Genomic DNA, 11,665 nt, shown 5'->3' with positions numbered 1-11,665 from the left:
TAATACATGAACATTTATTTTTAAACATTACAAAAAATATTGTTTTAAGAATATTAATGTGCATTAAGACTGGCTGAATGGCTTTAAAATTATGTTACCACATGAGCTACTTTTTCAAAAGGTTATAATTATTATTTTCATTCAAGCCTTTTGAATACATGTACACACACCAAAATAATCCCACATTACATGAGCGCATCAAAAATGAAGTTACAAGTCATAAAATGGTGGCAGAGGTTTAGAGAATAAATAAAGTATTTTGTGTAATATTATTTTCATTTAATGTCACACGGGGCTCCTGTGTATCTTCTAACTACTGCTGGCATGATTGGCATATTGATATGTTCTGTAAATCAGCGTGTCAGAGTGTCCTTTGCAGAATATTTATAATACGTTACTTCAGCCTGCAGACGGTCCTCAGATAGACACAGCTCTCATACAGCATTTAGTAAACACTAATTCTCTGACAGAGAGACTATTTGACCGTGGTATGCAAATTTAAATACAACATTTCCAGTTCCCTTCTATTGAATGGTATCGATCCCCGCCATTAAGTATTCAGGGACTTTGTCAGCGGTGACATTTCCGCCCCAAAAACATCCCTCGACCGTAGACGTCATTCACGGAGAAAAGAGAAAAACAACAAAGAAGAGAGAAATAGTTTCTCGCGGTGAGAAGGAGCTGCACTTGAAAAGGGATCATGACTGTGTTACTAAACAGTCTCACGCGGAGGATCGTCCTGTCTCAGCCCAGTGGTCAGGGTCCAATGCTTTCTGGGGGGGGGGGGCAGGAAAAGCGGACGCAAGCCGTTTGCCCACATTGCAAATGGAGATTTTGTTCATCTTTTCACTTGCATTCAAGACGCGCCGTGCTCCGACGAGTCGAACAGTTTAAGCGAGGCACTGTGAGAAGTGAAAGTGACCCCGGTTTTGATTGGTTCCCAGACTCTCTTTTTCCTTTTTGTACAGCGAGATCGTTTGTCTTGTTACGAGATAAAAGAGTGGACTTGTTCCCGAGCCGCAGACTCCCACGTTCAGCAAGACTTACAGTCGGCTTCGCAGGGCTGAACCCACACCGCGTCCTCTTACACAACAGGTCACATATGACCTCAGATGACCCATAAAACAAAGCTTTCTCTGGCCCATTTCAGCCCTGCTCACGCGGCGCCGACAGCGAAGAGAGACGATCCGCTTGACAATCTTTCCCCGCTCTGGCACGTCAAATTATTTTCCTTTATAAACATGAAACAAACAGCCAGATACCTTCCGAACACAGGTTACAAGTTATAATTCAGACCGAATCAAATTAAAAAACAATCTGAGACATCAAAAAAGGCAGCATCGAGTTGTGACATTAATCCAAAAACCAGGCTAAACACACGCATTTACTGTATATTGTATGTTTAGTCTATTTAGCATTAAAATCCTAATATTCTCGCTTGATTTTACGAACGAAACAGTTCCTCCACCAGAGTGCTGGCTGGTTGGTTCAGCTGCGTTCTCCAGTGACACAGCGGGTGCAGCTTGAGTTGCGGCCCTCTCCCCCTTCGATGAAGCCTCCTTGTTGCTGCGCGAGCGAAGCGGGTTTAAAGTCCTCGTGCGGGCCCGGCACGCGTTTGTTTTCCGGAACGCCCCCCCGTTCACGAGGCGCGCTGGTGACGTCGCTCGAAAGCGGCAACGGTATTTTTTTTTTTTCTCCAACATTTTACCAAACCGGCGATGAGCGGCGTTTCCGAAAGCAGCCGCGTGCGGCGGCGGCTTCCAAACCAAAAGAGAGCACGCGTTCCACCAGGCGTCCTTCAGCGGGCGCCGCTGCTTCACTCCAGGATGTCGGTTTCAAAGGGCACCAGGTGGTAGTAGGAGAGGTTGGTGACGTACGCTTCCGTCTCCTCCTCGCACAGGTCTTCCTCCAGCGGCGAAAACTCTGTTCCGTCGTCGTACCTGGCAACAAAAAAAAAAACAGAAAGAAAGACGCATCACTTCCGAGCGCAGTGGGGGGGGGGGGGGGGGGTCAAAAGCGTGGACCCACCAGAGACTTCCTCTGCTTGTAATAGTTTATTCACAGCTTATGTAAAAGCGTCGCTTCATGTGAGGGAGTGTGTTCATCTTTTGTTCCCGGGGAAGGAAGAGGTCCACGGACACACTTCCTGCAGGGGGGGGGTGGGTTTGGGGGGGGTCCACGCCCGTTTCACCAGAACACTCGCCGTGTGCTCAAACGCAAACATGGAAATCCTGGAAGTTGGTGGGAGTGGCAGCAGTTTGACGGTTCATCTTGCAGCTTGACTGACCGACTAACAGAGAGAAACAGCTCAACACTCACGTGTGTTCCACGGAGTCGGTGGAGGAGGGTCTCTCTTTGTCTTCGGGGGGGCTGTGGTCAAACACGATGGTCTCCGTGTTGGCCAGACAGAACCCATTCGACCGCATGATTTCTGAAAGGGGCGCAGGGCGGTCGGTTATGTCAGCACCACGGCGACCGGCGCTGGTTAAATGGAAGAAAGAAAAAAAAGAAAAATCGATGTACCTGATATTTTGATCGGACTCTGGAAGCACGGCTGGATTCGGTGGACTTTGTCGTTCCTCAGCACCTGGTCCAGAGGCGATCGCTCAAAGAAAGTCAACATGACCTCCGACCTGGAGTACTGTGGAGTCCAGTTCGTTAGCGATCTGGTTCCATATAAATCTTCTACTGTACTGTATAAACTAACAACGTAAAGGTACAGACGCAGACGGACCTTGCACGGCATGGTGATGGCGTTCTTCAGCAGTCCTTCCACCTCGTTCAATTTCTCCTCAATATCGCTGGCCTCTTTGATTTTTACCAGCACTGAAACAAACGAAGGGGAATTCAACACAAAAACTCAATTCCAATTAATCACTGTTTTTGTGAAGCCCATACACCTTTAGATGTTGCTGTTACAAGGTCAGAAGGTACTCTTTTTCATGTCTGATGTCTTTTCCAATGATCAAGACCGATCAAAACACAACGAAACAGCATCAAGAACTAAAGAATAACACAAAAATATCAACCAGTGTTGCTGTTTCTATGCGATAAAAAAAGGGCAGCTGTTTGACCTTCGTTGCCTCCGAACAAAAAGGTTTCCACGGATGCAAATGAAAAAAGAGCCGTCTGTTTGTTACAGCAACCTTTTTATGAACAATGATCCCTGACATTAACCAAAATTAGCAGGAGGAGAAAGGAGAGGGCGGGGGAGAGGGGGGGGGGGGAATAGGCAACTCATCATTGTCTCACAGGAATGGCAAACATTTGTAAAACAGTAGTAACAACAGGGAGGAAACAGAGAGAAACGCCACACGTGGACACCGGTAATCCTGCACAGCACCAGGAAGTGTTTAAAAGTTCAAAACCAGCACCGGGCCGCCGACCCCTGAGGGAGCGAAGCAGGCGGCGGGGCGCCGTCCACCGCCGCGCTGACAGAGGGACGTGGTGGCGAGAGTAATGATGACTGAGTCAGAGGGCCAAGAGCCTTTCCAATGGCCAGCAGTGATGACATCACGCCCGGGGGGGGGACGTGAGGAGTGACCGGGCAGGAGCTGATGGATGCCTCACCCGGTCTGAACCGCATACCGCCCTCTGTTCTATTAAAGTCCTATGCTTATGCGGCCATATTCGTGTTGATCTGGCTTCGTACGGACGCTTGAGCTTACTGCCAAATATGGATGAATGTGGGGATAAATTCCTCAGACGATCTGTAGTCGATGTGGTGAGAGAAACTTAAAAGGAAGTGAAAACTGAACGACTCATTGTCACAAAATTGGAAAAGCATAACATCTGTTGATCAAATTCACACCATTTTGCGGAATGGTTCCTTCTCACGGTCGCTTTGCAGAATTAACAGCAGCCAATATCTGAAGTGGAAACAAAGCAAGGGGTGATAACCTCACCACAGCAACTACACCCAAGTCTTGTTGGCTTTCATTGTTGTAAACTCATAAGTTACATTTATGTCCTACCATGCAGGGCTTTGATGTTATGAATCACTTATTATTAGGTGCAGACACACACTGGGTGCACAACATGGAAACGGGCAGGAATCAAGAATGAATGCGTCTGTCATATATTATCATTAGAAGAATTCATTAAACAGTAATGCATTTAAAACAAAAACCCAAACTGTCAGATCGCGTGAGATATAAAAGGCCGCTGGTTGTGCGAAACAGAAGTATGCGTGGTTATGTTTGCAACATCTCGCTGAGGGTTGCGTAAGATTTATTACTGCAAACCGCAGTGGATCCGAGGTGTGTATCTGTAATTTAAAGATGCAAGCCTCCGTGAAAAGCGGCATCCGCTTCAACGCATGCGAGAGAGAGAGAGAGAGAGAGAGAGAGAGAGAGAGAGAGAGAGAGCTGCTAATGAGCTGAAAAAACAATACAGTGACAAGGCTGCAGATATTTGGGTAAACACCGAATGAAGGGGGGCGTCTGGGTCGCATCCTGCAAACAAAGTGTTTGAAAAGGCCCCGAACCTGGTTGAGCAGTGCTGAGTCGGTGCCAGCAGGGGGGCGGGACACCCAAAAAACTGCCGTGTGCCACTCAAGTGACACCAAAATGTGTTGTCCGTGTTTTATCTCAGATCTGCTACACGTGCGACCACCGCTGGGTTGTCCACTGGATGATGTCTTCCCGACGGTCCCTTGTGTAATTCCTACAATTTCCTCCGAAAAAGTCTGTTTCCTGTCGGGGGGGCTTCCTGGCTTTTAATCGCCTCCCTCAACTTTAGCCAAAATAAGACGGCAGAAGTAGACGCACAACAGGAACCGGCCTGTGTCCGAGTCATCCTCAAACACGTTATCTGAAGAGTCGTCACGTGTCACAAGGCTCAGATCTCTCACAGCCGCCCTCCTGATAAGCACATGTCGGCGGCCTGCTCGGTCACCTCGCCGCTAACTCGGCTCACTTTAATCATCGTGTTATTTCTGGACTCCTCGGTCAACAAGCAGAGGACATCGGACCTCAGTTCTCGAGGCTACACACATTTCTTCAACCGAATGTCTAAAAGAACCCGTATTTTAGTCTGTTTAAACAACCAATATCACTATTTAAGTTTAGAGGTTGAAGAGGAGATTGATTCCGCGGTGAAATCAGTCAGTTAAAAATAAGGACATTTTTTGAGTAGATTAATTGAATGTTAGCGTTAGCGACTGATAGCGTTCAGTCTTGATGCTAAGCTAAGCCAAACAGCTGCTCATTGTAGCCCCTACCTAACACATATATGACATATCTGTGAGTGAATGCAATTTTCCTTCCTGACCTTCAACAGGTGAGTGTATGAGTTTAATTTCTAAGATGTTAAACTGTTACTGTAAAACTGGCACAAATTCACAAGAACACACTGACACCTGTCAGCCAATCAGAGGGGAGAATTATCACTGGCCATAACATAACGTGGGACAACACTCTTCAGGTTGTGAGTTCTATAAATGTGACGTCATGAGGGAGCAGTAATGTAATGTCCAGAGTTACGCTCCTCAGTAGTTGTGTGCCTTGGCTTTATTAAACCTCAGATGATGATTAATCAGTGTCCAAGAATACACCAGTGAGTATTTCTCAAGTATGTGGAAGTGAGTGAGTGTAAGAGGGGAGTCATTTTTCCTCGGTGGAATCTGTCTGCCATGGAATGTCAGCCATCACTTCCTGTCTGTGTTCACTCGGGGTCACGTGTGAGGCGAGGGCGTGTAGGGGGGCCTTCGCCGACCACAGGGACTGAAAATGGGAAGTCCACTCCTCTCTCTCTCTCTCTCTCTCTCTCTCTCTCTCATCGTGACATCAGAAAGCTCTGCACGCCTTCCTTGTTGCTTGGACGCAGCACAGAATAGCAGAGGTGTGGACTCGAGTCATGTGACTTGGACTCGAGTCAGACTCGAGTCATGAATTTGATGACTTGAGACTCGACTCGACAAAACGTACAAAGACTTGCAACTCGACTTGGACTTGAACACCGATGACTCGTGACTTGACTTGGACTCGAGCCTTTTGACTCGAGAAGACTTGCTACTTCCCATGAAAACTGGGGGAAAACATTTTCACACCACCGCGCCGCTCTGTTTATCTGCATCTGTCAAAAAAATGTGCGCCACCTGTATGCAGAGAGCGCGCGCTGCCTGCACGACATCCAATCACTGCAGTCCATTTGACCGTATCAACGAGACAGCTCGTTCATGGTTACAAAAATCGGGATTTTTGAACCCGGATTCAGACTCCGATGGAAATCCTCGCCAACATTATGTCAACGTCCGTTTTAAAGTAGTGTAATGAGCTGAGTTTAAGTTATTAGTTAATCAGTTATGCAGATGTTGCATGTGTTCACGTTATGCGCTGTTACCAGCTGTAGTTACGCGAGACAACCCGAGTTTTGGGGGGCCGTGAATGCGGAAGTGTTCGTTCGGCGTGGTGACGGCCAACAGTGACCGAAGTTGAGTTGTTTTATATAAATAAATGCAGCGGAGTTGCAAGCCAGTCATCGCCTCCTTATTTACGCTGCAGCATTGGGGTGAGCGTTACAGTACTATAACACAGTCACAGTCGATCCACCGTTACCCTTCCCTTCGTAGTCTAGGTCTGTGAGGCAGCGCACCATCACCCAGGGTTCCCCGTCCCCACTATAATAAAATGACTCGAAATGACTCGAAACTAAAATGGTACGACTTGTGACTCGACTTGAGACTTGATGGCTGTGACTTGTGACTCGACTTGGGACTTGCTTCGTCATTGACTCGACTTGACTCGGGACTCGAGGGCAATGACTTGAGACTTGCTTGTGACTTGCATAACAATGACTTGATCCCACCTCTGCAGAATAGAAAGAAGAAAAAAAACACCAGCGGAGCCAGAAACTGGAGCAAAGTGGAGAAGGAAAGGCCTGGGCCACACTTTGGGGGGAGGGGGGGGACTTTCAATGGGGAGAGGGGATGCCAAGTAAATATTGAACAGAGCTCGGAGTTCAAAAAAGGTCATTGGGAGAGTGTTATTAACCCTTTGGCTTTCTATCAATGCATAGAATTCGAATTCGAAGTAGCCTGAGCCACCACAGTTTCGGTATCACTGATCCGTTCATCTTTTTTTGCAGTTTTATGAAGTAAAAAGTGAACCGTGAGATCTAAAATGTCTCTTCCCAGACTGCACTGCAGCAGCAGCAACAGAGCATGGGGAGCTGTCCACAAGCCCGTCGGCTATTTCAGTGCACGGCCAGGAGGCTTTCCAGGCTGCACCGAAGGGATGTTTCCAAAAACATTCGCATGGGCTCAGCGGGTGGAGACAAAAGGGATGTGGCAAGGAACAGAACCAAGTCGGGAGCTTGGCCAAACGTGTTGGCGGTGTCAAAGGTCCAAACCCAGAAGGCCGTGGGTTTGGGCTGAGAGCCCTGTGAGAGCAAACTCCACATGGGACTCCAGGTGGGTGTTCTCCCGTGAGGATAACAACCTTTGGCCACAAAGACGAGAGAGCAGAGCAGACGTGAAAGACGTTGAGCTCCTAAATACCGACCAGCGGTACCCGGCGTGTTGTCTTTGTGGTCTGCAGGTCATGTGATAGGTCTGCTAATGTGACACAAGAAACTATGTCAAACACCAACCTGTCCAAACACATCAAGGCTACACGGGGGTTTAGTTCATTTTAGCCTTCAACTGTTATTGATTATCTTGACTAGGTTTTCCTGCTTTTTTTTTTGTTGCTCGCCTAAACTCATAAATTAACAGCCAGCTAGAGGATGCAAAGCTGGAAAATGCCCATAATTGTTGTAAATTATATTTTTAAATAACTTTGATGAAATGATGAATTATCAAATGCAGATTTTTTTCTATATCGTTATCTGAAGAGTACTTTTCGAATAAATAAAAAATCACTTATGAGGAATGTTGTTCTCTGACTGGGGTGTCATTAATTAAGCAAATATTTTTCGATTAGTTCCTGCATCTCAGTCAAGCACAGTAGTGCAGGAAGAGTAGAAGAGGGCCCCCATTTGGCCTCAAAAAACTGCAGCTACGCCCCTGATCTCAATATAACCCGTAGAAATGTACCACTAACAATATCGGTGATACTCTGTGCCGATACCATCAGATATTGGATCCTGCCATTGGAGCCAGTCGCCCCCCCCCCCCCCCCCCCCCGCAGACCCACCTTCTATCAGCGGAGACTTGGACAGCTCTCCTCGGTCCTCGGGGAAGGACTCCAGCAGTCTTCTAAACAGCCGACCCAGATCGGCGTAGCTCCGATGCAAGTATAAGATGTTCCGGTCCGACCACTCGGTCCTGATCTCGAAGAACTCCTCTTCCTCCCCCCGCTGGCTGATGATGAGTCTCCGGATCCCGTTGACCCAGCAGTCCCGGACAAACATGTTGACCAGCGACGTGCCTTCGAACACGGCCGATGCCATTCCTCGGACGTCAGTCCAGCATGCTGGGGCGTGGGGCGTGAGGGGGGGGGTCTGAGCCGGTCAAGTTATTACAAATATATAAATAGATAGGTGTGAGTATCTGGTGGACAAGGGGAAGACAACTTTTAGAGTAACTTTTCGGCGGGGGCGCAGCTGTGAGCGCGCACGAAGGAGCGCGAGGATCCGCTGCAGCGCATCGCGCCGCGTGATCTCCAACGTGGCACGAAAAAGACAAACAAACAAAAAACAACACAAAAAAAACAGACCAGTCAGACGTCTAAACTTCACTGGATCCGGTCGATCGAGCCGACGACTGTTCACTTTTGTGTCATCTCCGCGAAGGCGTCGGCGCGACTGAGAACAACAAAGTCCAAAGATCTCCCGAAGTGTGACGCGCTGCTCGCTCCTCCTCGAGGGGGCCCTCGGTTCTCCTGGACCCAGAGAATGTCCCTTCACACTGTCTGGAGGAGCTTTTCTTTCAGCACAGTTTCCACCCTCCTTCCTTCCTCCCTCCTTGACAACAGGGTATTATTACGCAAAGAATGCAATGCGGGCTGCAAAGACCCGAACTCTCCATCTCCTTATTTGAAGGAGAAATGGCTCCTTTAGCTGTTTCCCCTGATGGAAAGCTTTGATTAGCCCCGGATGGGATGCCATTTGCAAAAGCCTTCCCCTAAAATCTGGACACTTAATCTGAAAATGAGTTGCTTGGTAATAATAACCACAGAAAAAAAGCTGCTTGGCATTCAAATGTGCCATTCTAACCTCACACAACTCCAACGTCTCCACAAAACAGCAGCATTTCAGCCACACAGCAGAATAAAAGGCTCACTTCAGCTTTTTATTCCTCCTCTGTCTGTGTGAATGAACCAGGAGCAGAGATCTTCTCGGCATTGAAAGATTGATCAGCACGGTCCAAATAAACCCCCGGGCAACCTCCAAAAAGGGCTTCACAAGAGGCCACGGCTGAGTCAAGTCATGATGATTCAGCCGTAAATTAACTGCTGCAAATGGTTCTGGTAAAAGCAATTCATGGCGAGCTATACAGGAAGTAGCGTGCTCACTGCAAGTGGAGGGAGACAGTGAGACGCATGCAGCTGAGGCGTTGGATCTCAGCATGAGAGCTCAAGGACGTGCGGCGTGAGACCCGGGGAAAGCTCCATCCTGCAGTAAACCTCCACACTTCACGTCGCAGGTGGCTGCTGCGAGGCTCCGTGCCCGTTTATTACACCTTTGTGAGTCTTTCGGATCTCGCCATTGCAACTTTTACGACCCCAAACGAGGCGACGCAGCCAGTGGGGGAAACATAAAGTGTGAATTTGCCAAACTGTCCAATGACCCCCCCCCAGAAGACGTTTCTACAATATAGAAAATAGGGAAATGTATGAATAAACACAGGAGACAAGTCTGCAGAGTGACGGATTGAATGAACAAATTCCTGCTTTATGAGAATGTGTTTGAACTCGTACTAAACCAACATATTGAATATTGAATCATAATGCTGTGAAGTGAAACGTAATACTACACGGGGCTCCTTTACCGCCGCGTGCACGGTGACACGTGGCATTACAGCAGAAATTACACAGCGGCAGGAAAATGACCGTGATCAGTGAGGTGCAGCGTTGCACCAACGCACTGAGGGAGAGATGAATCGTGCTGAACAGCAACCCAACCCCAGACTTAACGATTCCTCCTCTGTTGGATGGCCTCCGCTGGATATGAGGATAATAAGATATACAGTGAAGTCACGGTTTGGGCTTTCGATCACACACCCATTGAGGTTCTGTTGAACGAAGGTCAGAACCAAAATGCTTAATGGGTCAACGTTTCGAAAATGTGATCTGATTCCACGTGCAGGAATGATCAAGCTGCAATGATCAGAGAAGGATTGTGTTACACAGAAAACCCCTTCTCCCCCCGGTGTAATAATACCAACCCGGCTTCAATCTGTGGCTGCCCACATTTACAGAGTCGGCACATTCTGTCTCGATACCTCATTCCTGTATAATTCCTCAGAAAGAAAACGCTTTGAATGGAAAAATAGACTTTTGGTAAAAAGTTCAGTGTCAAATTCAGTGGTTTCTGTAGTTGGATGTTTACCTTGTGACTTGGGTGGCGGACCTACAACATAAAAAGGCTCATTTTTTGGGCCTTGAAATTTGACTATTTGACTAACTGTGCAGTCCGGAGGAGGCAAATGATGGCTTCCAAAGCTCCTGTTTAGTACCACTAAGTCGCTCTGTCAGCGCCCCGAGACCTGCGGCCAGGTGTTCTTCTAACGCAGACGTGTCCAATTAAGCACCAAATGATGCTTCAGCCTGCCCCCCCCCCCCACATTCAAACAACTTCTGCAGATTCCCACAAGAAAATCACCTGTGAACACAACGGAGACACAACGGCCGCCAGTGAACCCGCTGCCTCCCTCGCCCCCCCCCCCCCCCCCCCCATCCTCCCCAGCGAGCATAAATTTCAACCTCTGACATGGCCGTATGCTTCTCCGCCCCCCCGTTCTTTCAGAAAATCAAACATCAGAAGCCTCGTAAAGCGAGACCATTCAGAAGGGAAGAGAATGGGGAGCGACCCATGAAGACGGGCACATCTGTCAGGGAACAAAGAACATCTGCGTTGATGGAAACAGGCGTGCGCTTTTGTTTGTGCGCTTTGGCAGATCTTTGCTCTGAAGGAAGATTTCCTGAGCCGCGAGTCTGTCCTCGAGTAGTGCAGGTGGAGGGGGGGGCAGGGGGGGGGGGGGGGGGGCAGGGTAGCGAAGCGCCCGAGTGTTTTTAACGGCCTGCATAATGGACTGTGGAGTGTGGTTGTCTTCGGCGAGCATCTGCTGGACCGAGTGTTTTATGGCCTCGTCCTTATTGTGCCTCCAGTGAAGCTTGGAGAGCAGAGGCCCTGCAAAGTGTCTGCCTGCTTTATTTCACCTCCATGAAGATCCAGGTTCCAGCAACAAAGGCCATGCATCAAACCTTTGTGCACATTTGTTTTCTTTCTTGTTTTAGCCCTTTTGGTTTTGCTAGATGATGATGGTGCTTAGTGGAGATAAATTGCGCCGTTACATCATGTGAAAAATATTCTCCTAGTTCTTTAAATATCAGTTTTCAGGTAACATTGAATATTTGACCACACAAACCCAGTTTTTTAAAGAGTTTCCAGGTGACAGTAAGCTACTTTAAAACGTCACAACCTTTTTGAGAGGAAAGGTCATATCTTTCCAAAGCAGAACAAACAGATCCAGGCAGGCAGAATCCCCCAAAACGCTGAAAAC

The 11,665-nt window shown here is 48.0% G+C and overlaps 1 protein-coding gene across 1 annotated transcript; it reads right to left on the bottom strand.

Moving 5' to 3' along the window:
• pxdc1b (PX domain containing 1b) lies at nt 1-8,842 on the bottom strand. Its single transcript, XM_037455436.2, has 5 exons — nt 8,136-8,842; nt 2,735-2,826; nt 2,524-2,641; nt 2,320-2,431; nt 1-1,940 (listed from the first exon to the last, which is right to left on the bottom strand). Exons 1-5 carry the CDS (start codon nt 8,389-8,391, stop codon nt 1,817-1,819), a joined length of 702 nt encoding a protein of 233 aa, XP_037311333.1. The 5' UTR covers nt 8,392-8,842; the 3' UTR covers nt 1-1,816.
• Nucleotides 8,843-11,665: the final 2,823 nt, after the last annotated feature.

Source organism: Pungitius pungitius, chromosome 19 (assembly GCF_949316345.1).
Source record: "Pungitius pungitius chromosome 19, fPunPun2.1, whole genome shotgun sequence".
Taxonomy (NCBI): Eukaryota; Metazoa; Chordata; class Actinopteri; order Perciformes; family Gasterosteidae; genus Pungitius; species Pungitius pungitius.
This window is presented reverse-complemented; position numbering and strand designations above follow the sequence as displayed.

Coding starts and splice junctions, on each gene's coding strand:
- pxdc1b (XM_037455436.2), bottom strand. CDS start 8,391: ATGGCATCGGCCGTGTTCGAAGGCACGTCGCTGGTCAACATGTTTGTC. Junction 2,827..8,135: donor CAAGTCTCCGCTGATAGAAG/GTGGGTCTGCGG, acceptor CGTTTGTTTCAG/TGCTGGTAAAAATCAAAGAG. Junction 2,642..2,734: donor CCATCACCATGCCGTGCAAG/GTCCGTCTGCGT, acceptor TGGACTCCACAG/TACTCCAGGTCGGAGGTCAT.